Source organism: Fundulus heteroclitus, chromosome 16, assembly GCF_011125445.2.
Source record: "Fundulus heteroclitus isolate FHET01 chromosome 16, MU-UCD_Fhet_4.1, whole genome shotgun sequence".
Lineage (NCBI taxonomy): Eukaryota > Metazoa > Chordata > Actinopteri > Cyprinodontiformes > Fundulidae > Fundulus > Fundulus heteroclitus.
The window spans coordinates 4,820,473-4,847,042 of record NC_046376.1 but is presented as its reverse complement, the minus strand read 5'-3'; the positions used below and the strand labels follow the sequence as shown (position 1 = coordinate 4,847,042).

The following is a 26,570-nucleotide window of genomic DNA, read 5'->3' as shown; positions in this document are numbered from 1 at the left end:
TTGCTGGGACATTCATGTCCTCTGCCTTTATTATCAGACTTCAACAAAGGGTCAGGAGGTTACATGTGGGTCGGTATAGAAAGAGGGGTGCAGGTTTATTGGGGTTAGCAAACAGTCACCTGCAATATGCGCAGCTGGATATGGTAAGACATTCCTTATCTGGGAGAAACATTTGTTCTCCCCTGTCCAAAGTTAAAACAACAGAACATTCCTATAAGCCAGCTCTTGAAACAGACCAAATGCCTGTAACTTAATGAAAATTAAATGATTACATTTACATTTTCCTAACAGGTATGCTGAGACCCCATCACTTGTGACAGTATACCTGGGTCGTCAGAGTCAGGAGGGATCCAACCCAAACCAAGTCATTCGGGCAGTATCACAGATCATTTCTCACCCTGACTACTATTTTGGTTTTGACAACGACATCGCCCTCCTGAAGCTGTCAGTACCAGTGAATTTCACCAGTTACATCTCCCCGGTCTGCCTGGCGGCCTCAAACAGCACCTTCTACAGTGGAGTGAAATCCTGGGTTACTGGCTGGGGAGAAACTGGATATTATGGTGAGTTGAAGAGAACTCACCAAAGCATATAGCATATGAATGCAATAAACTGTGCTGAACACATTGTTGTAGATATAATCATCACCAAACTGAGTAACATCTGTCATTAAAATGCTGTCAGTACCCTGACAAAGTAACGTAATTATTTTGTTCGCTTAGTTAAAAAAAAGTTACTTCTTTGTTAACAAACTGAATTTCTGATTCCTTTAGATCCCCTTCCTTCACCAAAAAATCTTTTGGAAGTGGAAGCACAGATTGTGGGCAGCGGCCAATGCAGATGTGATTACAGTGAAATACTTGCCGACGTAATTTCTGACAACATGATATGTGCTGGGTTTCGTGAAGGAGGGAAGGGACCCTGTTTTGTAAGTCTTAAGTCATTGGATCTTATTTGACTTGCACTTATTCCTTCTCCTTACCTGCTTTAAGCAAAATGCTTCTGGTCTTAAAGGGAGATTCTGGAGGTCCACTAGTGAGCAAGCAGGGGGATCGATGGATTCAGGCTGGAATTGTGAGTTTTGGGATAGGCTGTGCCAAGCCATTTTTCCCAGCAGTCTATGCAAGAGTGTCCCAGTACAACAACTGGATCAACAGTCACATCACCGGAAACCAGCCGGGCTTCATCCACTTTTCATCAAACAAGACCGAAAGTGACCTCAATGTTAACTGTACAGCACCCACCTTCGACCCGATAACAGTAAACATATCTGAAGGTACTACACACTAAATCGTATAGAAAACATAATGATGGTAACACACAAGCTGCTTTGCATTGTTGAATAATATGAAGGAAACCAGTTTAACATCCTGACTTCAAATCAGTTTAACTGATTTATAATCCAGTGTCATCTCATTTCCTCTCAGTATGTGGTCAGCCAGCACTCAACACCAGGATCGTTGGAGGAGAGGAAGCTCCTCCAGGCAGCTGGCCCTGGCAGGTCAGTCTGCACATCTTTGGCCACTTCTGTGGAGGATCTTTGATCAACGACCAGTGGGTGATGACTGCTGCTCACTGCGTCAATTGGTAAGCAACAAAACTGGAGAAAACACCTCACCTCGGAGCCAGATAGCTCATTTGCTTCATTTTATGGTTCACTCTTACCTATCATAAAGATAAGAGTTTATATCTATCTAGACAAAAAAAGCTCTGTTCAACATTTACAAACACAATGGATTCCATAAAGCATTCATTAAAACTAAAATTAAGAAGTGCCCTCTATGCTCAAAGTTATTACTGGCAAAGCATGTGTTAATATTAAAGAAATGAAAGCCTTAAAGTCGCTCCATTTTGGCAGCAAACAAAAATAATGAAAAATACCTGTGATGGAGAAAACAAATCTCCTGGAAACATAAATGATGGGTTCAGAACCTGTTCCTAAGCTGGAGATGGATGTTGATTTATAAGAGATTATCATGGAGGCACTGCTGCCTTTTATGTTTATTAGAAAACTAGGTAAACTAGTCTATAGAAGATTGCTTCATGCAAACACTGATTATCTGCAACAAGTCACAGGACTCAGTCTGTGACTGGCTAAACCATTGGTGATTTAGCTAAATATAAAATTATCTTCATGGTTTCCATTCTGACTCTTCTGACAGGGACGCTGAGACCCCATCGCTTGTGACAGTATATCTTGGTCGTCAGAGTCAAGAGGGATCCAACCCAAACGAAGTTGTTCGGAAAGTAGCACAGATCATTATTCACCCTGACTACAATCCAGGAACTTCCAACAATGACATTGCACTGCTGAAGCTTTCTAAACCAGTCAGTTTCACCAGTTACATCTCACCAGTCTGCCTAGCCGCCTCAAACAGCACCTTCTCCAGTGGGGTTAACACCTGGATCACTGGCTGGGGAACCTTCGGAAGTGGAGGTGGGCTGTAAACCAACAACATATCAAGAAATTTAGAGAAATACATATTTTTTAAGTCTTATAGTTGTGTTAAATGTGTGTGTGTGTGTGTATATATGTATATATATATATATATATATATATATATATATATATATATATATATATATATATATATATATATATATATATATATATATATATGTATGTATGTATATGTGTGTGTGTGTATGTATATATGTGTATATGTGTGTGTGTGTGTGTGTGTGTAAAATGTAGATTTGTCTCCTCAGTCCCTCTTCCGTCTCCTCAAAACCTGATGGAGGTGGAGGTTCCGGTTGTGGAGAACAGCCTGTGTAATTCTAGCTATGGGGGGAACATCATTACTGACAACATGATATGCGCCGGGTTACAAGAGGGAGGCAAGGATTCCTGTCAGGTGATCATCTGCTTACCTCAGTTTGTTATTGTCTGCAGACATTTGTTCTCATCTCATCTAAATGAAGTGTTTCTGGTCTTCAAGGGGGATTCAGGAGGTCCGATGGTGAGCAAGCAGTGTGACCGCTGGATTCAAGCAGGAATCGTAAGTTTTGGAAGAGGATGTGCTGAGCCAGATTACCCAGGAGTCTACACCAGAGTATCCCAGTATGAGAGCTGGATAAACGGTGTGATCAGCGGCAATCAGCCGGGCTTCATTAGCTTCAAGTCCAGTGGGACTGCTTTCTGTACGATCCCACCAACAACCCCACCAACAACTCCACCAACAACTCTGGCAATACCAACTGCACCAGAATGTGAGTACTACTTTTTTTCCCCTTAATATTAATGTTGCCAAGAACAGGATGAAGGTGGGGATATTTATGTAAGAAGAACAATTGAGCCAAGAAAGAATGGGGTTAAAGATATATTTTTTTCTTTCCCATACATGCTTAAGATTGCCTGACGTGTAAAATTACTTTTTCTCTGTTTACCACTATTGCCACTATAGACTTCATTAATCAGTTTATGAGAGTGATTTGGACCAGATCCTCTGGGCATGCTTGTGGGTGTGACCTCCTGCACACTCTTGTTCACTCTGCTGCTTTGTTGAGTCTTTGCTTTAATCAATCCACTAGCACGAGAACAAAACAGGCTAACTTCAATAACTTATAACTTTTTAAGAGGACATTACGCCTATAAACAAAAGACCTGTGCAGCCACAGCGCTAGATTTTCTCTTCTGCCATGGACGTGCACATTACTGATGCCATTTCAACTTGTCGCCAGAGGGGGCAGTTCTACAAAAACTCTGGAACCAACTCATTGCTCCTTAAAGATGGAAAAGAAAAAATGTCAATTGCCATTTTTTTCAATGTGCCTCCTTGGCAGAGATCACCATGCTGTGTGGGTGCATGCTGGATATAGGGCATGATCCAACAAGCAAGGTCGTCAACATGACTGGCTGACATCCTGAAGTATGAAAATTTTCTTTTGTTCATTTTTGTCCATCTCACCCATCTAAGATACTGTGTACCTATACACCATATAGTAAGGCACTGTATTTGCCCTGTTCAACTCTGGTGGGATTAAGCAGTCAAACATGCCACCTGGGTTCAGTTGTTTTCCACTTTTCTTAAGTGATCACAAATAACGAAAATATTCTTCCTTTACCGCTTAAATATTTTGTTCTCCTGCTACTCCTCCATCATCAGTTCAATATCATCTCAGCCATCGTGATCTCTGTCAAATTTCTGCAATTTTAGTGCAGGTGTAAGGTTTGCTATAGTGGGTGGGACTTTCTATGTATTGGCAGCTGAGTTTTCTATTCTTTATAAAAAGTTGGAGCCAAAAGGAACTTCAGTTAAGCTCCTGTAGGAATTTTGTCATAGGAGGGTTAGAGTTCGTCAGAGTTGAGCATGAGCCAGACATGTTTTGAGCAGGCATGTGTAAGATTTAAATGCAAACATAAATCTAACTGAGTGGTCAGATGGGTTGGAGAAATTAAAATGTCACCTGACACCATTTAGAAAGACTAATAAACTCAATTAAATTAACTGATCGGTTACAGCCATTCCATTATCTACCACATGTCATGATCCTCTTGGGGAGAAGGGGGTGCCTTGGAAAATGGTAGGGGAAGTGTTGAACTTTGTTTTTCTAATTTCAAACTCGAGAACAAGAGCAAATTTCTTGGTTCTCGTGGAGTATGTACCAGGCTTTAAGTATGAAAAGTATTTATTGAATCCCAATATATTGTTTTATTTATTTATATGACATTTTATTAATCAAATGAGTTGCACAATTAATAGAAAAACAGACAAGACAAGACACTGATGAGGTTAGAAATAATCATTTGTATTTGAAATCATTATTTTCCTTCACACTTTGCTTTCATCAAAAAATCCTCCATTTGCAGCAATTACAGCTTTTGGCATTCTGACTGTCAATCAAGGTAGTCTGAGAATATGTCACCCTATGCTTCCCGATGCACCTCCCACTAGTTGGATCGGCTTCATTTCAAGCATTTTACAATGTTTGATTTGGATTTAGGAGGTCTGTAAGCATTCAAAAACGGGCCGGGCTCTTTACCCGGAGAGCCTAATATTCAAAAGACTCAAATTTTCCCACAAACACCTTTTTACACTTTAGTGAATCATTAAACAAAGTTGCCACTTCTCCACCTTTGCATTGCTGTCTGCTCTCACAAAGAAAATTGTAGTTTGGAGGAGTTGACTCTATCAGAGTAGGTGCCTTAAAAAACATGACATCAGGCTTATTGTCAGTACTAAAGTCATTGATTAAAAGTGATTTTCCTGACAGCTCTAATGTTTAATAAAGCCAGTTCATATGACTTAGCGGTTAATATTCTGCAGCTGGTTGTAAATGACACTTTATGGCTTTTAAGTACGATTGTTTATAACAGTTTACTATCCTTTTAGCTTTGTATTTTCTGCTAAGCCAAGACAAGTTTGTTTATATAGCACTTGTCAGTAATTGTCAGTAATCTGATCTAAAGTAGTTTTGTTTAACTTTTCTAGGAGCTACAACTAAAATAAAGCAGGCAGAATTGTTTCATTGTAATAAATTTAAACTAAGTCCTTAAAACTACTATTAAAAATAGGTCTCTGATCTGACCTTTTTGAAAACTACAGCTAAAACAGAAAGCAAGCAGAGTAGAGGAAAAGCAGAGCTCTGATATATGATGGAGCTTTATATGCGAGAAGGAGAATTTTAAATTCTATTCTTTCATCTGAACTCTTGCTGCAGCATTTTGGATAATCTGAAGGCTTTAAACTGCATTTTGTGGATTTCCTGATAGTTAAGGATTACAAAACCAGAGCCTTGAAGTAACAAATGCATGGAATTGTTTTTCACCATCACTCCTAGACAAAATATTTTGAATTTTGGCAATATTCCAGAGGTGAAAAAGGAAACTCTTGAAAGCTGTTTAAAAGAGCAGTAGTATAAACATGAAAATGATCCTAACACAGGCAGAGGTCAAAATCCAGAGAATCCAGAATAAAAAGTTTTCCAGAAGGCAAAAGGAGAAATGTGGTATGCTGACTGAAAGCGAGACAAACTGGCAAAGAGAAAATAGGGCAGGCATTACCAATAGGGCAACCAGACTAATTATGACCAAAATCCTGGCGATGATTCTCAGTCATCCAGGTCATGGTCATTCCAAAAAAATAAAAAAACAAAACAACTGGACTTGTTTTCGAAGTTAAAGACGTTTCGCTTCCTATCCAGGAAGCTTTCTCAATTCCAAAAGTCTGGAGTAATGTGGAGTATCAAGCTTTATTGAGACCAATAATTTAGACCAATAATTGCAGTAGGTAATGTTATATGTGTTATTATATATTCACTTAATCTCTGATTGGCTCAGTAGATAGAAAATAACATTAAACCATAAATGTTGTTTAAACAAGAAGTCTAACGTTAACATAAATGTAGGTGTGTGTTTCTCTGGTGCATTTTTGGCTAATAACCAGGTGGGACGTATTAATGACATCCATACAAATTAAGTTGCACAAATTGTTTTGTGAAAGATGTTTATAGTTTTCACCTGTGTAATCTTTCTGCAGCTGTAGTTGTCTGTGGACAAGCCCCACGAGGTTCTCGTATTTTGGATGCCACTTCAGTGGCATCAGCTGGTGATTGGCCATGGATGGCCAGCGTGCAGAAGAACGGCCAGCATGTGTGTGGAGGAACGTTAGTGTCTGAGAACTCTGTGCTGACAGATGCCAGCTGCTTCTCAGGGTAAGCTGAAGCTCAGAATGACGGGTAAATTTAATTGGTGTTTGGACCATTTGCCCTGATGAGGAAAAATATAAACATTAGACGTTATTATCACTGATATCAGACCAACTTCATATCAGTTCAGGCTTAATTCCATCCATATTCTATCCCTCAGCTCCCTTATTGTGTCTGAGTGGACAGTGGTGTTGGGTCGTCTACATCAGAATGGATCTAATCCATTCGAGACGTCATTGAAAGTGGTAAATATCACTATGAGCAACCAGACAGGGAACAACATCGCAGTGCTTAAGCTGTCACCTCCACCCACCCTGAACGACTACATCCAGCCCATCTGCTTAAGCAACGAAAGAACATTCTCAGTAGGAACAGTATGTTGGGCTGCCGGCTGGAGCTCTGGAAGAGGAGGAGGTAAGACAGTAATGTTATTATTTGTACAATGATGAATCATGACGACCAATGCAAATCAGGTCAATTTACCAGAATTTACAGTTCTGTTTTTTTCCCTTACTTTAGAGGAGCAAGCTCTGCAGCATTTCCAGACGACAGTGTTAGATTGTGGGGATGCATCAACAACTGACATGATGTGCACTCGGTTATTTACTCTGGAGCAGGTACACAGCCATGTTTGTTAACTGTGGGTTATGTAGTTGTTTATTTTTTGTTTGTGTTTTCCAGCGTTATGAAATCTGATTGAAACTGCTAAGTGGCATTGATTTCAAACAGAAGAACAATCTGACAGATGTGTCTTCATTGATCAATTAGAATATTATCAACATTGTGTCCTTTATTTCAGTAATTTGTTTTTAATATGTAAAACCATAGATTCAGTACAGAGTGGTGTCTTATAGGCATTCAGGGCACTCAAGTCTCATGAGTGTTAGACACATGAATGTTCCTGATTTTACACGCGTACACCACATGACATTATTCATGCTGAAAAATAACAACACCCATACTGATTTGGCTGTGGGTGAACTCTTCAATGCTTCATTCAAAGAGCTTAATTAAGTCTTTTGTGGAGCTGTTTCACCCTCTTTGACAGCTTGGAGGGCATCTGTTTTCTAATTATTGCTGCTGTTAGCATTAACAAAGCAGCAGAAGAGTCGATCACTCCGAGCAACCCAACGCCCACGGACTGGATAGCACGCCAGATATGTTGTTGAAATAAAGAAAGGAAGGAAAAAAGGTTAAAAGGGTACTTCCTCACCTTTGTGTTATGGCAGGGTTGGAAATTACCTTTAGTTATATTTACTCGAGTTACTGTATTTAAGTACAATTTGTATGTGTGTATGTGCTTTTGTAAACTAAGTAGTTTAGAAAAGCTGAACTTTTACCTGTGCTTGAGTATGATTTAATTTAAGTATTTTACTCAGTTACATTTGAAATCATATCAGTTACTGTTTTTAAAAAAAAAGAAATCCCAGGATTTCACATCAGTCGGATGTTAGTGGCGGTAGCAAAAACACATCCACTACAGTTAAAGTTGACCACCAAGAAAAAGAAGAAAACCCATGGTTATACTTAAGGGACAGGTTTAAGTATAAAAGAGGCAACAGCTTTTATAACGCAATGTAAACTCTGTTTGCCTAAAAACATCAAGTTTAATCCAACATTTAAACTCTAATAAAAAGGTTTTAGAGTTTAGAGAGAAATTCTGCTAATTTTTCTTGGACATTTTTTTATTTTATTTTATTACTCTTTAACATAGTTAGCAATGTTCTGATTGTTCTCCATACCTATCAGAAAGGCATACTCTCAGTTAATGCACTTACACCGCAATTAAACCTGCATAGTTGTGCATATGTTGAATTCCAACCATCATTTCAGCATATAGCACATTAATTACACATTACTGAATTGCATCCATTGTACAATTCCAATTAATGTACAATGAAGTTTTCTATAATTTATTTTAGCAAGTGGTGTGGTAAAATCGTTAATCTTGTATTGAATCATTCACTCTGGTGGATCGATTTATTAGCATTTAGCACCTTCCCCCCAAACTACTCCAGATTGAACATGATAAAATCTGTCAAAACAGATTTTAATCCTTTGTAAACTGTATTTTCTAAGAAACAAGAACCTATAAAAACCTCATACACAAACATCGATATGCTGTTTTGATAAAAATCAACTACCGGTATGCTTTTCTTACAGGGTATGCCACACCGACAGAACAATGAACCTAATCTAAAGCTAAAAATAGAATCAGTAGTGCTAACCAGGTGGCATCTAATTACTGCATGTAGTAGTTGATAAGTGTCTGGTTAAAGTTCAAGTCTTTGTCCATGTAAACATGCTTAATAGAATTTAAAAAATTATGTAAATAATATCAGTTTAATTTGGTACCTAATGATTATAATTTGTATTGGCTAAAACTGAAAATAGATTGAGTGCTGATTTTGGAGTTCATTATTTAAAACTAGTAGATATGGCATAGTGGAAATATTGGGCAAAGAATAGGATGAAGATCAGAACTGCCAGGTTCTGAAGAAGAGGAAAACTACAGAGACGCTTCATAGAATTAAGATGGTTTGGTGTGACAGAGACAGATGCTGAGATGCTTCATTTAATTAAAAACAGGTTGAGACCAATCTGTCCTTTGTGAAATAATGAGTACATTATTTTGGTACTCTTTCACATCTGTCTTTGAATGTGAGACTTCTTGGTAAAGTCCTCATGTCACTAAATAATTTAGTTTAAATACCTAAATCTTTAATTTTCTCTGAAAAAATTTAAAAGTACCATTAGATTTGTCAGTGCAACACCTGCACCCTGTGCGTAAAAGCAAAGCACACAGCGATGTGCATCTGTCACCTATTGCTCCTAGGTGGCTCAGCACTGCCTCCTATCTGTGTGGCACGGTACTCTCTGCCCTGTCCTTTAAATTTTCACTCAAATTTATGGAGGATTAGAAAGACTAAATTTGTCACACACATCCATTAAATATATTTGAGAGGTTGTGGAACCTCTAACCTGACTCTCATCAGCTGGATTGCGTTCCGCATAGCTCCACACGGCTCCACACATGCATCTGAAATCGCTGCCATTGGGAGGGATTGCAATACCACATAAAATGGACGAGCCAATCAGGATCGCCGAGCGGGATTTTCGTAAACAATGGCGGCTTGCAGTGAGGAAACTATGGTCACCAGATGTCCTCAATTTCCCGAGAACAGTGCTGGTTTTTTGATGACCTGTCCCTGAAAATGTCCCCGATTTTAGTGTAGCATAAAAAAGGTTAACACAGCTGTAGTTATGTACCCATTCCTGCCGCTGTGCCAGCATAGTAGAAGAGTTGAGCTGAATGCGTCGTCACCGCCCCGTTGGTGTTGCTGATCGGGCAAAACAAAGCAACCCCCTGACAGACACCCTGCGCCAGCAAAATCAGAGACTCCACTGGTTTTCATAAATGAAATAAAGAGCGATCGATAGCAGTGGGCATGCTCTAACTACATACATCAATCAGTGTGTGACACAGAGCCAGAGAGAAGGTCCAGCTCGTCACTCTTCACCTCACTCTTCTCTCATGTATCTGAACAGGTGATGCGTAAAATCAGTGATTTCCACCACAATAATATAGAATACAAATTTATAGCACAGTAAAGAGGTCAATTTTATTTTTTCTCAACATTGTTAATATTTTTCTCATCATGATGAAAGGCCTCACCTTTCATCATGATGTTTGGTCACACGTGTGACTAAACATAAAACTAAACTCTGAAACTAGACTAAAAACCAGTTGTTATCGTTGTTTGCATACAGATGTTACTCAGTGCAACGTGAATAATGGGGCTTTAGAGGGATTTAGGTTTATACGTGTTTTGCTGTTACTCATAATGGTTGCTAATCAGAGAGATTAGCATGTTCTAAAATGATTCATGGTTTAAAAACTCTGAGTTCAGCCTGTCTAAATGTGCAGAAGATGATGAGTTTTCCCTCTCTTTCAGAGTGACTCTGGCGGCCCACTCATGTGTGAGCAGGACGGATCCTGGTTCCAGGCGGTCGTGCTGTCATATGTGAACAGCTCCACCAGGAGGGAGCGAGCCGCTGAGCCCATGATGACCTTTGAAAAACTGGACAATTTTCAGTTCTTTCTGACTCGTACTCTGGGAACCTTCTTGTCTCCGGCCGTCACCGCCAATGAGAACAACAGCACCAACACCACAACCCCCAGCCCCACCATGACGACCAATGGGGTTACAATTTCCCACTCCCCCTTCCTCCTCCTAGGCCATATTCTTCTATTTTCTTTATTTATCCAAGTCTTCCCATAGGAAACTTTTATGCTGTCTGATTTCCGAGATGTGAAACACGCAGACAAAAACAGGTGACGGGATTTTATTTTAGTCCAATCTTCTCTCAGATAACAGAGTTGATCTCTGCCTTTGGTTAATCGATGCAGATCTAAAGGATCAGAAGCATTTGGCAGCAAACTTAAAACTGGAAACGTTTTCCTTTTTATTTGTAGAGGAAACCAAAAACAAAGTGAAATAAGTTCTAAGCCTAAAACTTAATGCAATGATTGCATCAGGTCAAAGGTTAACCAACAGGAATCAACTCATAAAGGATTAAAGGGTTAAATCATCATATCCAGGCATCTTCAAATGTGACTTTTCTATACAAGATCATTGTAACGGATTGTTATAATGTATTCTTTTGTATTTCTTTTTTTTCTTTAAAAAAATCACCTTTTCATAAATTGTTTCATATTAACCACAGGTTTCACAGATCTTTACAGATCTAGAGGAATAAGAAAAAAACAATAAATCAAACTTCTCATAATTACCTGATGGGTTCTGGTTTATTTCTGTCCATCTTTATTTGTTTGTTTCTCTTAACAACTAAGCATTCATTCGGATTATAAAGATCTACATTTAAGTATGCAGCCTTCCATTCAAATCTCATTTTATAGTTACTTTATTAGAATTATTATACAATCAGACAGCTGCAGCTAATTCAGAAAGCTGCTGCCCGCGTCCTCACTAAGACTAAGAACATAGAGAACATGGACCCGGTTCTGAAGTCCTTCCACTGGCTCCCTGGATCTCAGAGAATAGACTTTAAAATCCTTCTGTTAGTCTATAAATCCCTGAATGGTTTAGCACCTAAATACATCACAGACTTGTTATCAGGGCATCAACCCTCCAGACCACTCAGGTCTTCTGGCTCCAGCCTGCTCTGCAGAACCAGAACCAGAACCAGACATGGAGAAGCAGCATTAGTTCATATGCTCCACTGATCTGGAACAAACTTCCAGAAAACTGTAAAAGTGCTGAAATCCTGAGTTCTTTTAAATCAAGGTTAAAATCCTATTTGTTTGTGTTTAAAGGTTAATCTTCTTTTTAAAGTGTTGTAGTTCACTGAAACATCATTAAATTAGGTTGTTGTCCAACCACTATTATTGTTTTGCTCCTGTCTTGGCTTCCCTTCATTGGTTGCCAGGAAAGTTTAGAACTCCATTGACTCTTTTAAAAAGCAGCAAAAGTCTTTTCGTTACAGAAAAGCTTTTAGCTAATTATGTTGGTGTTTTTTCCAAGTCCCTTATTGTGTTTTTTTTCATGTGTGAAGCATGGCTGTTCCAGGCACCTTCCCTCATCTGATGGCTTGTGTGTCGGTCAGGGCAGACCAGGCCCTCATGGTCCAGGCCTTCTTTGTCTGCTCCAGGGAGAGTTAGTCTGAGAGAGCTGCTGTAGAGCTAAAGAGGTCTGCAGAAGTGAAGAGGGCTCTTTGTCTGTGGGAAGAAGGTGTTATAGCAAGAGAGAACCCCTGCTATGAAGAAGGGCCATCCAAGCTGTGAGGGTCTCATGTTGCAGCCAGAGTGGAATTCCTTTGTGACCCCCTCCGTACTACATGTTCAGAATTCAATCTGAGCTCAATTATTTATCATGGCGTAATTATAGCATAACACTGCTAACCACTGCACCTCTCTGCCTAGGAGCACCTATTGATGATAAATTGAGCTTCAGACCTTAAACTCACTGGCAAACAATTGCACACCAGTGTGGACTTTCATTACACTAAAAAGAATTGGTTTACCGGCCTGCTGCTACATATCTATTGAAAACCCATCTTACCTCGGTTCCAGATTTGGCAATAAATGAGGAAAGCATTGATCAGAGGTAAAAACTTGTAATATGCATATTTAATTCATAGAAATTAAATATGGAGACAGAGTTTACATTACCAATCAAGATGATTTCAACGCGTGATGGAGAAGTCTGTCTGAAGTAAGTTTTGGACAAACACTCTTTATATCAACTTTAGAGCTCCTCCTGCAAAGCTCAGAAGGAGGATGATTGACCCCCCTCCCCTTCTGACCAGACCTGATAGAGTCATTGTTCCAACCACAATCTCCACACAGCTGTATGTGAATATTTTTATTAAGAATAAAAAACAGAAACAAAATAAAAGTCCAGCAGCCTCATCCGTGAGTGGCTCAGCGCTCCGAATGGTTCCAATGATCTTTCCTTGAACCCTCTGGCGGCTGATACACCCGGCTCCTGAAATCTGAAGGGCCTCCTGACCCTCTGGCCCACCACATCTGCCTGTCAATGACCTTAGCGCACACTCATTCGAGGTCGGGGGTCAGTGGACTCCCCCTCCCATTCCTGGACTCTCCTAAATTTGTCTCCAATACAACCTGAAACTTACACGACAATCCTTTAGATATCAAATGTCGTGTGCTACCTGTAATTCCAGAAGTTGACTTCGGTCCCGAAAAACTCCACCTTCCAGTCATATGGAATTGTATCCTGTAATGAAATTAACTGAACACTCCCACAAGAAACAAACTTCAAAGCTTTTTACCCCATTTTCAATTTGGACTCTGCACAGATTTTAGCGAATTGTGTTTAGAATCCCCATTAACCCTTACCACCTTCCATTGTTCCATCTTCATCCTATGGGAAACCTATTTTAGAAATTTAATAGTTAATGAGACACTTTATCATATTTTCACTTTATCACATTTTCACTGGGCCTCTGATTGTCCTGTAAGAGAATGCACACAAGCACACATACTTTAACCTCTGGTGGGGATCGCAGTGTCTGTAAAATCAAAAATTAGTTAATGCGGTTTTGAAATCAAAGTACATTTATCCTGTAAGAATGTCAGCATGCTTTTTTGGATTCAAAAATTACCATAGATTGCGCCACTTCACACAAAATATTTCTTTAACCTCTATTCCAATTCCAGATGTCCACTATCAAATTCACCCTATTTTCTACTCTGTTCTTAGTTCTGTCATTTTATGTCAGAACTCTATACGCCTGTAATCGGAGTTTCACAGAGTTATCCCCTGTTAAATCTCCGCATTCATAAAATGTGTATTTTGCCTAGTCTTGCTCTCAATCTATATGTAGAATTAGAGGTTTCTCAGTCCTAGGGCCTCTAACCCAGCAAAATACGATTCCCCGTCGAGAACCGCAGTGAGCCGCCACGCTCAAGAATCTCTTTAGATTTCTTGAACTCACAGGACTTACTCTATTCTTAGTTCTGTTATTTTATTTCAGAACTATTTGCCTGGTCTCGTTCTCAATCTTTTATGTAGAATTTGAGGTTTCTCAGTCCTCGGGCCTCTAACCCAGCAACAGCGAGCTGCCACGCTCAAGACTCTATTTATACATCTCTGAACCACACTTATTCAAAACTGCTCCAAGGCACTCCAAATAATTAATTTAACAGACTTGGTCTACAAGGACTTGGGACACATATAATTTAGCCTATATTCTTCTAAGCTGAAAATGCAGATTCGATAAAACAGGTTCTGCTTACCTTTTTTATTGTGGCTAGCCTGTGTCCCGCTTCCGTTCGTCCCAGTCCGATGTCCAAGTCAGCCTGTCACCCTGACTCTCGGACGAGCCCCCAAATTGTTGAAGCCGCTTGCTTCCCCGGGTCCATTGAGTCATGTGCAGGACTTAGTCTAAGAGTGCAACAAAAACATAGCCAAGGAAACAGAATTGAAGTTTCACCTTTGCAAAGGGAGAGAAGTTGCACCAGCCGACACCTGCGAGCAATAACTCTGTCCTCTTCCTTGTGCAGGCTTTTTTTATTAACTTCAAAGGGGAGGGTCTCACAGAGTTACATGAACGAATGACACACCTTTACATGAGCAAATGACACACACTGTTGCCCAATCAGTTCTACACCTTAACAATACTTCTACCCTATATGGGGTTGCTTCTATGGCTGCCCACTGTACTGGTTCTTCCGGTCATTGCTTGCAGGCTGCTACACTACACTGGTTCTTTCGGTCATCCCCTGCAAGCCGCTGACCACAACCCCAAACCTTGAGCTAAACAAAAGGTTGTCCAAGACAGAAATCCATCTTGCAAATTCCAAGAATTCCAAATTCTCTTACCAACAGGCCCGGTTTTGAAGCTTTCTGCCAGCTATCTTAAAAGCATATTAAAGCATATAAACGCATGTTAAACCTTCTTAAAGCATATAAACACATGTTAAACCTTCATAAAAGTGTAAGAAACGGATCAAAGTTAATACATTCCACAGTGTGCTGCGAAAAAGTTCCTATTTTCAATCCTGGAGAAAAAGCAAACCCCTATGTTGTTCACCTATCGTTCTATCAAGTGTTCAAACCCTGATCTAGTTAACTCCAACACGAGATATGCGGCTTTGAATCCTATTCAAACAGGGTCTTTAATAGAAGTAGGTTACATTAAGTTACCCTCTGCTTTTCTCTGTTTTTCTATTTTATCCAGTTTGTCTATGTTATATAGTTGTTCTATTTTATTTAACATTCACTTTTCGTACTGCTAAAACTGTGGGCCCTTTTCCAAGAACCCCCTTTATAGAATCTTCCTCCAGCAGATACGGGCTTTTCTGACACTTCACCCATTAAATCTAATTTATGGTCCCGGTCTGTGTCTTAGGAGTCGACTAAACCAACATTCAGAGAGCCATTGGAGAATTCTTTCGGGGGGGTTTTTAAACAACCGTTATCTAATTTACAACGCAGTCACATACCTCCCCTGGGGTCCTGCAAAAGAACCCTTCATCCAGGTTAATTAACGGTATCACCTTTCCATTTTCTGTAGTTTTTTGTATTTTATCCTACTTTGCCTCCGTGGAACAAAAATAATTTTGTTACAAAAACATCAACCGAGAACAGTATATGGTCATCAAGTGGAGACAAGTTAACTACAAACACTGGTCTTTATTGAAGTAGGAAAACCACTTCCCTGTATCCTGAATCCAAATCAAAATATAATTTAATTTCATCATACCATGTATCTGCAGATGTCCTTCAAAGGTTGTGTAAGATCAGTGTACTCAAATGAAATGATGACTGCAGACTGTTGGCCTCAGTTGCACACAACAAGTCGGTTTTGTGAGAATGATGGATGTTCCAAGTTATTTACATACTGAGACAGGGTGGTGTATCTGGGCAAAAGACATACAAAACAATGTTTTTAACCTGAATAAAACACCTGGTAACAGCAACTTCGGGTGAAAAGCTGGTTTAACATAGCTGGCAACAGTTCTTTGTACAATAGAAAAATCTCAATACTTGTGAGCTATTAATAAATAATCTAACAGATCCGTTTAACCTATGTTGTTTAAAAACAGAATGTCTCACTCAGGACACATGTGCTTACCAGAGAGACCTGTGTAATAAACCTGTCTCCCCAGGAAATCCTAAGCTGATAACAACTCCCAGTTTGTAAATTTATGACATGCAGCTAATAACCAGAGAGACAACTCACAGAACGCTAAATGTGAGTGTAGCACGTAAAAATATTCCCACCCCAGTGGATTTTCTGCTCATAGATGATATTGTAAAATACACTTTCCACATAATAGAATTAAAACTCATGTTTAAAAGGAACATATCAGTTACATAGCAAAAAAATTAATAGATAATAGTATATTTTTCAAAACCGCAAACCTGTGCAGTGGGATACGCTCAACTGGCTGCCTTAAGAAATTATTAACCAGCTCCGATCCATCTGCCCAGGAACTCAAAAGGGTGGAGAGAAAGAGAAAATATGAGAATACAGGCCATCCAGATCACATCCCATTAAATTTGTTCAGTAGTATATGGCTAGAAATAACTGTCTGTGTTTTACCTTAAAGATGTTTGATACCAGTCTGTGGCTTCTGAGATGAACTCGGATTGACATGCAACAGACCAGGCAAACATGAGATCGGAGTTAAGACTTCATATTCAAGGCTTTCATGTGTGGAACTCCACATTTCTTTCCCCAGTGTTGCAGTAGCAGCTCAGCGAAGCACTTCAGTGACAAAGTCCCCTTTTCACAACTCATATGCTGATGAATCAAGTGGCTCCAATATGTGCAGAAAGTTCATACAGTCACTTCCATTGACAGCTTGGGATCTGTGCTGTTCATGAGCGTTAGCCACTTTTCCAGGGTGCGTAAACATTGTTCATGGGAGCGTTATCCCCTTGCTGGGGTACTGACCTTCTGAAGGTGAGGTCGTATTGGTACTTCATGCCAGGATTTGGTGACTCGATGCCAGGCTGAGTTGCTGATGCGAAACAGTCCCTGGCCCAGGGCCCAGCGTAAGCAGCTGTAGGTGTTCAAAAAGTTTTGACATGTCCACCTCGTCTTTTCGGTCCTCTGCTCCTTCCCCCATGTCTGTGCTGCCATCCACATCCATACGCAGGAACAACAAATCTGAAATCAAATGAAGAACAGAAAAGCGGAGGAGGCGCCCCCCTCCTTTAATTAAATTAGAGACATTGTTTGGTCCAATCTGCCGCTTACTGTTACTCCCTTCCCATGTTGTTTTCCAATAACTGTAATTTTACTAACTACAGTTTTCACCAAAACTCACCAAGATGCAGCCAGCCGTGCACTTCCCAATGCAACTCGCCCTATCAGCTTGCAGCCAATACCTCAAATCGCTTTTCTGCATTGAAACTCCTCCTGCACTTCAACAAACATCATTAATGCATCGACCTTTTTTCCAATAATTTCGAAATTCCCCTTAGTTTTTTACCCATATTTTTACCCATAACTTTTTACTTAACCAAATGCACTCTGCTCCACAGCACTTCTCTTATCTTGGGGCCCACGCATGTGGGGAAATTGACACCCTCATGAAGACACACACACACACACACACACACACACACACACACCGAAGCAAAAATACTCACAGAGACTACCCACACTTTGCAGATCTGCAGGCCCCACCAGTTTCTCTTTAGCTCACTCACACAGCATGGATCCCATTCACAACCGAGACATTCAAAATGTTGGACAAGACATGACAAACATTAATATTTAGACAGCTAGCGCATCACCGAGGGACCCTTGTCCTCTCTGTAGTCGACGGAACGTCTTATTTTAACATCTCGTCTAACCGTCGTGCTTAGAAAACAATCCTATTGTTCTCCTGGGGCCCCTGAGAGAAATGGTAAATGGCTTGTACTAGTATAGCGCTTGAACTACTCCAATGACCCCAAAGCGCTTTACACTACAGTCAGTCATTCACACCCTGATGGTGGTGAGCTATGTTAGTAGCCACAGCTTCCCTGGAGCAGACTGACAGAGGCGAGGCTGCAATACAACGGCGCCACTGGCCCTCTGATCACTGCCAGCAGGCAATTCGGATGAAGTGTCTTGCCCAAGGACACAATGATTGAGATGGTCAGAACAAACTCCATGCAGAAAGACCCCAAGTTGAACCCAGGACCTTCTTGCTGCAAGGCAACAATGCTACCAAGTCTGCAGCCCCACTGTAAGCATGCATTACAAAATAAAAAATAATTAGGTGATTTTCCAGCTTTCCTATTCTAATTTTTTATTACTCTAATAACAGTGCCTCTCCATGAGCGGGTCCCACCGCCCTACATCGCCCTACAGTCGCTGCAGCAATTGGCGAATCCTGGTGGTAGTTGTAGTAATGGGCTGGCGTCAGTGGCGCCACCAGGGGGTGTCCAGGGGTGGCCATGCCCCGCCCATGCCGTGTCCTGGCCATCCCACTAGCAAATGTAAATTGTAGTAGCAACAGTTTAGCATTTCATCCCATGATGCAAAGCCAGCAAGGCAGCCGCTCTTCTTGACCTTGTATCATGCTTTTTTTTGTTTCTACTTTACCCTAGTAATTTTTTTTTAAATTAATAAATTATTATTATTATTATTCCTAATATAATTACACAATAAAAAGGAATTGGTGTTCAACTCAAAATGTACTGTTATTGGTCTGTGTATATTACACTCAACAAAAATATAAACGCAGCACTTTTGGTTTTGCTCCCATTTTTTATGAGATGAACTCAAAGATCTAAAACTTTTTCCATATACACAATATCACCATTTCCCTCAAATATCGCTCACAAACCACTGATTTAGACAAATCAGTCTAAATCTGTGATTGTGAGCACTTCTCCATCCCACCTCACAGATAACAAGATGCTGATTAGACACCATGATTAGTGCACAGGTGTGCCCTAGACTGCCCACAATAAAGGCCACTCTTGATATTGCACACCTGTGAGGTGGGATGGATTATCTCAGCAAAGGAGAAATTCTCACTATCAAAGATTTAGACTGGTTTGTGAACAATATTTGAGGGAAATGGTGATATTGTGTATGTGGAAAAAGTTTTAGATCAATCAATCAATTACTTTATTTTTGGTAAATTATCCAACATTAAACACAGGAAACAGATATTTGAGTTCATCACATAAAAATGTGAGCAAAACCAAAATTGTTGCAATTATATTTTTGTTGAGTGTATATTCCCAGGTCCAAGCACTGGCACCCCAGAGGGCTACACAGCCCCTGGACACAGGAGGTGAGCCCTGACATCAAGATGTGGGGGGGAGGCAGCTGAGGACCCCCATCGAGGAAAGAAAAAATAATTTAAACCCACCCCAACACTAACATTCAAAAAACTCCCACACCACATACGACAACAGACACAGGCTGAGTTCACTTTTCCCCCCTCCTCTTCCCATCCCCCTGCTAGCAGAATGCAAACTCATAAAGGGGAGAGCATATGCAATGAGATGTTAATGTCCAAACCCCCTCAACAGGCCCACGGCCCTCTAGCAGACCAGCAGCCCTGGGTGGGGCCAGACACCCGTGCAAATACCGGCCAAAACCGTCAACGACATACTCCAAAGAAGCCAATTCCCAGAGGCCCCGCCAGGACACCCGCTCAAGGTCAACACACCCCAGGAACCCAGAGCCCCTGTATGGGGTAAAAGCGGTTCCATAATAAACTTGTACATAAAAGGATAGTTGTGTCCATATTAGTCAGAAGTTGTGCATAAAAAAACATTTGTAAACTCATAATAATTTAAATCACATTCAAAAGATACAACATACAGTTTAAATAGTTACAACTTCAATAACTAATAAATACAAATTTCAAGTTTAAATTTGTGCTTTACTCTTTATGAACACAAACAGTAGCGGCTGCTTGAGAATACGTATTTTTTCTTTGAGAATACGAATTCACAACAGTGGTCTGACGTCACGGTTTCCAAGGCTGGTTAATTGAGCAAAGAGTGCGAAGATAGGAGCCGCGCATGCGCTCTTCAGACTGACCGTCTCTGAATGCAACGCGGCTGCAGCTTCATTCCAGACAGCGCAGAGCTCACAGTGGTAAGTTAAACACTCCCTTTTCTGCTGCTGTTGTTCAAAAGTACGTTTTCAGATCGTTTGAGGCGAGAACATTATACTTTTAAGCTTCCCTATGTGGCCTGTTTACAGAGTTAGTGTGTAATTAAAAAAAAGAGTGATTTATTTGTTTTGTGTTTATCAGGCTGACGCGTGTTGCTTTATTAACTCAATATTTGCTGGAATAAATTGTAAATGTCTCCCAAGAATGACAGCATCATATAAAATAGGGCTGGACGATAATTTAATAACAATATATATCAGTCGAAAGACGTGTGGCACAATAAGGGAAAAAAGGATCGATAAAAGTTGGTTATACAGACAGTTTTCCTTTCTTCCTTTTAACCTAGTTGATGCTACAGTCACTGCTTCCTCTCAACCAATCGTAATCGCGGACCCAGGCACGTCGTCACAATACGCCGCCCTCTCAAACCACAACACAGAGCACGTGAATATGTTGCAGCAAGGAGCGGCGGAGGAAATTGTTCCAAAACGGGGTTTTACTAGTTCGCCAGCCTGACAGAAATAAACCAGTGATTTGTAAAACTTGCAAGGAACCGGTAAAAACAAAGTCTGGTAACGCAACCAACTTGTCTCATCACGTAAGCCGCTCACTACCGCAGCAGCGCGAGCCGTTTTAGCCCCGTCATCTTCTTAGGAATCTTCTGGAAGTTCTTCCAAAACAAAGCAGGTACAGCAACTAAACTGGGCTTCCTTCTTTGTGATAAAATGACAAAGCGTCCTGGCGGCATAAGGACATCACGCATGCAGTAACATGCTTCATAGTGATGGACATGAAAAACCTGGCTTTAAACTCGCCACTCTTGATCTGCGATATAAAGTTCTGGTACGCAAGTTTTTCTCTAACAGCGCTGGTCACTTGAGTTTATTCTTTGTCAGTATTTAATAACATCACCCAGGTCTCTTAAGTTGAGTTATTTTTCTTTTAAAAAAATCAGTTATGGTTAAAAATGTTGGGTAAATAAGAATTTATTTGGGATTGAGTGTTTGTGTGTGATATATTAAAATTAAGTCATTTAGCAATATTATAAGAGCCAGGTTTTAAATCATTTTGATAATTATCTATCCATCAATATGCATTTTTTTTATCAATATGCTTTTTTCTATATTATAAAATCTATAAATAAATAAATTATTTAAATGTTTTTCCTAAGTGAGTTTCCTCTGAGTGAGGACACGAAAAATTGAGAAGAGAAAGTGGGAAAGAAAACAATGGTAACAATATATGAAAAAAAAAACATTTATTTTAGACAAATGTTTTAACTTTGGAACAGAATGAAGGTGTAACATATTCAACAAATTAACAGTTACTATCGTGGTTTAAAACAAAGAAATAACTTCTATTCACATCTTATACAAATAGACAACACCTACAAACATACAATTAAAAATAGTTGGAATGGAAATTAATTCACTGATTATTTTATGTATTGTTACAGGTGGTGAAAAAAATGAAATGAAGCAGCACGTGTACATGACTAAAACTGATCTACATTAGGTCAGGTGTAGTCATGTTCACTTAAACATGCAGCCAGCTGGAGCAGCTTCCTGTCTTCAGCCGCAGGATGGCCGTCCTCCTCTGGGTCGACCTCCTCATCTAGCTGATCACCTGCTGCTATACTAATACTGTGGAGGATGCAGCAGGCGCCGATTACTTTTTGGGCAAACGTCGGGCGGACCTCCAGCACCCTTAAGAAGATGAAACGCCACCGTGTCTTCAGATCACCAAAGGCGCGCTCAACGATGTTTATCAGCCTTGGTGTGGTGTCTGTTGTAGCGTGCCTCCACTAGACCTGTACCAAATAAAAAATTAACTTGTAATTTAGGTAATATGCTGATATGTCTTAATCTTCTATCCAATTAATATAATCTATGTATCAATTGTGTGTCATTGTTGGCTCTATTTAAGGACAAGAAGGTAAGAGATCTTACTGGCAAGCTGTTTCCCTATAGGATGCACTGCAGGTCAGCCAGTAGAGGGTCACCTCTATCTCCTGTGGCCATCCATGGACCTTCTGGATGGGCAGCAGCTGAAGGAGGAGGACGATGGTGGCCCTTCTTAGCCTGACTGAAGGCTGGTTTCAGGTCCCCTTCATTAAAAAATATTTGGAGGATTGGCACAGAAGTGTTTATCCTCACATATTTTGTTTCTGTTTCTTCCTGTAAATAAAAAATGCCAAATGTTACCATAATTGTTTTTTTCAATTCTCACCTTTTCACACCATAAAACTATATGTGGTTAACATGCAGATTATTATAGTTCTCAAGAAAGAAAGGGTCAAATGTATAGTAGTAAATGTAACAAATGGCTTCCCATCTCTGGTATTTCTACCATTTCACTGAAAGAATGAACTGAACTAACTGCACATAATTTATAGATTAATCGCTGTAAAGGTGGACAGACAGAAATAACTTTTCCTTAATGAACAATGCTGTGAAGGTTAGACAAAGTAGCTTAACTCTACTCCCTTTACTGTTACTAATATATAAAAATTATGTTTTCATTTTAATTATTTACAGATAAATAGTCACAATTTCAACGTGATCACATATTTAATACCATCCTCAATGTTGTTTTTTAAAGATAAAAGTAGGAAATAGGCTGTCAATCTTAAAAAACCTACCAGTTGGCACAGACGCTCAACGTCGGACTTTTTATTAAAATTAGGCACTAACTCTGTAAACAGGCCACACAGGGAAGCTTAAAAGTATAATGTTCTCGCCTCAAACGATCTGAAAACGTACTTTTGAAGAACAGCAGCAGCAGAAAAGGGAGTGTTTAACTTACCACTGTGAGCTCTGCGCTGTCTGGAATGAAGCTGCAGCCGCGGTGCATTCAGAGACGGTCAGTCTGAAGAGCGCATGCGCGGCTCCTATCTTCGCACTCTGTGCTCCATTAACCAGCCTTGGAAACCGTGACGTCAGACCACTGTTGTGAATTTGTATTCTCAAAGAAAAAATCCGTATTCTCAAGCAGCCGCTGCTGTTTGTGTTCATAAAGAGTAAAGCACAAATTTAAACTTGAAATTTGTATTTATTAGTTATTGAAGTTGTAACTATTTAAACCGTATGTTGTATCTTTTGAATGTGATTTAAATTATTATGAGTTTACAAATGTTTGTTATGCACAACTTCTGACTGATATGGACACAACTATCCTTTTATGTACAAATCTATTTAGAAAGCTATCTTACCCCATACCCCTGACCCACCCAGTGGTAGCACAGCTACCAGGACAGTAACCCACGTCCGCTGGCGCAGAAGAGCATCGCAAGCGGTCGCCGGAGGCTTATTGATATCTGTACTGATTAATACTGAGAATTGTTTTGCTTGTCCAATTCATGAAGATAGTTTTCTTTGCGATACATCATGTAGTGAAAGCCATGCCATCTGATTTCTTTCCAAAAGTGCTATCATCCAAGTTACCCAACAAGCAAACTGAGGGTGCAAAACCCATCCTGAATAATCGTTGACCTGTATAGTTGACCTGTAAATGATTTTGTATTGTATTAGTTATAAATTCAGGTTTCTAGTCATTTTGAAAATTCGTAAACATATCTGAGCCCAAATGTTTTGTTCAAAGCTGACTGATAAATCCTCTTCCCATTCATAATAGGAAGATATAATGAATCATCTAGTTTTTTCAGTTTCCTGTATAATTTAGACAGTAGTTTGGGGGGTTTAGATCCAGGAACTCTAATACATTTATTGGAATTTGATAAATTACTTTTTAATTCTAGATTTAATTTGTTGATATTCTAAGAATTTATTTTTATTAATAGCATATAATATCTTTAATCTATCAAATGTGATGAACTCAGTTCCTTCAAATATATGTTCCAGGTATTCAATACCTTTATTCTTCCAGTATGGCAAGTTTATCAGACTGTTATTTGTAGGATGTCAGGATTATTGGTTGTACAGCTGCGCACCCATCTGGTTTTAAGAAACTCCCACCATGCTGTCAAAGAAGAGCTGATGTTAATATTTTTAAAGCATGTATGCCATTTTATATTTGAGCTACTAAACGGTAAATCAAAGATCTTAATATTATCACATATTTTCTGTGTCTAGCCAGGGCTCATCTAAGGGGTTATGTTTTATCTCATTTGAGATGGATTGTAGCCTATTTGCTAAGAAGTACTGATGGAAGTTAGAGTAGTTAGAGATGGAGTAGTCCAGACATTTAAACCAGTCAAATGATGGTTTATTGGGGACCATTCAGAATAAGTAATTAATTCAAGGTAAAACCATAATTTTAATGGAAGCCATCCTTCCCATAATTGAAATTGGTATCAATTTCCATCTCTTCTATCTTCTTTAAAAGAGGGATGTGGTTAAGTTTTGTTAAATCTGCCAATTTAGATGTCAAAGTAATACCCAAATACTTAATACTTCCTGATTGCAGTTGTAAATGTAAGTTAATTGGCAGTCCTGTAGATTTTGACCAATTTATAGAGTAATCTGAGACTTTTGAGAAACATTCTAGTAATCTAATTACTTGAGAGAGATAGGTGTTTGAGTGCTGGAGATAGAATAATTTATCATTTGCATAAAGACTAACTTTATGCTCTATTTTCATGCAATACCATGCTAATGTTATACCTTTAACATTAGTTTGTCTAATTGAAGCTGCTAGTAGGTGGATAGTTCTTAGTGCAGGGTCCCAAAATTCCCAGCGTCAGAGCCCTGCAAACCCCTTTCGACTGTTATGCTGATGACACTCAGCTATATTTATCCATAAATCCTGATGAATCAAATCAACTATTTCGACTAGAACATTTCGATTAGAAACATTCTGTTCAGGGGTGATGCTGAAAAACTAGTCCATGCATTTGTTACTTCAAGGCTGGACTATTGTAATTCTTTACTATCAGGAAGTCCACAAAACGCAGTTCGAAGTCTTCAGCTGATCCAAAATGCTGCGGCAAGAGTTCTGATGAAAATCAACAAGAGGGATCATATTTCTCCAATTTTAGCTTCCCTTCATTGGCTTCCTGTTAAATCAAGAATAGAATTTAAAATTCTCCTTCTAACGTATAAAGCCCTTAATAATCAAGCTCCATCATATATCAGAGCTCTGATTACCCCGTATATTCCTAACAGAGCACTTCGCTCTCAGGCTGCAGGTCTGCTGGTGGTTCCTAGAGTCTCTAAAAGTAGAATGGTAGGCAGATCCTTTAGCTATCAGGCTCATCTCCTGTGGAACCAACTCCCAGTTTTGGTCCGTAAGGCAGACACCCCGTCTACTTTTAAGACTAGACTTAAAACTTTCCTTTTTGACAAAGCTTATAGTTAAAGTGGCTTAGCTTATCTTGAGCTATCTCTGTAGTTATGCTGCCATAGGCTTAGGCTGCTGGAGGACATCATGGTCTATTTCTCTCACTTTGCTGAGTTCTCCTACTGTTCTCCAATTTGCATTGTTTGTTGTTATTTCAACTTTTAACTTTTTGTTTTCTGTAATTTTTTTTCTTATAGTAGGTACACCTGGTCTGCCGTTCTGTTAGCTGTGAAAGAGTAAAATATTATCATTCAAAATAATTTGTAAACAGGATGACCATCTTTAAATAGGACAAATGATTAAAACACATTACCATTGGATCAAAAGTGATTACAGATTAATTTCCCACAAAAAAATCAGACTAATTTACAATAACAACCATTTGCATTCACCTACTCAACCAGGTCCACAAGTTTTATTTAAAAACCAAGACAGCATTGTAAAAGTGTATTGACCCAGAAATCTTAACAATGCTTTTAGCAGATTATGTCATCCTCCTGGGTAATATGCGTCATTACTGAGTAAATAATGCTGCTCCATGCAACCAAAAAAGCTACAGAGCAGTTTAACCTCTTCTGTTTTTAATAAAAAAAAGCTTTATCAGTTTAATTTTTCTTTCTTTCCAGAAGTCAATATGTCTACAGAAAGGAACAGGTAGAACAGGAAGCATGTTTTTATTTCAGAACAACTCAAGTTTAGGTTTGACAAATACAAATATGGTTGGGCGCGGCAAGCTAAAAGAAACAAAGTGTTTTCAGTTCAGGACAGCAAGATCAAAGCAACCTAAAGCGATGGCAGCATAGCTGCTGTCAAGCTTTCAGCAGCAGTAAATTTGCTCTCACAGATCTGCTCACCCCCACTAACAGCTTGGCTAGAGCTATTCCTTCTCCATGAAGTCAAGAGCAGGACCTACATTACTGCAGGCGAGGCCCTAATCTGTCATTTCATCTCCTGCTCCATCCTGCCGTCATTTTGTAAAAGACAGCAACAAACTTGA

The 26,570-nt window shown here is 39.5% G+C and overlaps 1 protein-coding gene across 1 annotated transcript in view; it reads left to right on the top strand.

Annotated features, from left to right (window-relative positions):
• LOC105924446 (transmembrane protease serine 9-like) overlaps nt 1–11,439 on the top strand; it is a 156,393-nt gene extending 144,954 nt beyond the window's left edge. Inside the window, exons 13-23 of the mRNA XM_036148751.1 lie at nt 292–563; nt 774–928; nt 1,015–1,276; nt 1,428–1,587; nt 2,163–2,437; nt 2,710–2,855; nt 2,940–3,210; nt 6,480–6,654; nt 6,809–7,062; nt 7,168–7,265; nt 10,605–11,439. Coding sequence (XP_036004644.1) covers nt 292–563; nt 774–928; nt 1,015–1,276; nt 1,428–1,587; nt 2,163–2,437; nt 2,710–2,855; nt 2,940–3,210; nt 6,480–6,654; nt 6,809–7,062; nt 7,168–7,265; nt 10,605–10,931 — 2,395 coding nt within the window. The 3' untranslated portion in view covers nt 10,932–11,439. The remainder of the gene's footprint in view (nt 1–291; nt 564–773; nt 929–1,014; nt 1,277–1,427; nt 1,588–2,162; nt 2,438–2,709; nt 2,856–2,939; nt 3,211–6,479; nt 6,655–6,808; nt 7,063–7,167; nt 7,266–10,604) is intronic.
• The last annotated feature ends 15,131 nt before the right edge of the window (nt 11,440–26,570 follow it).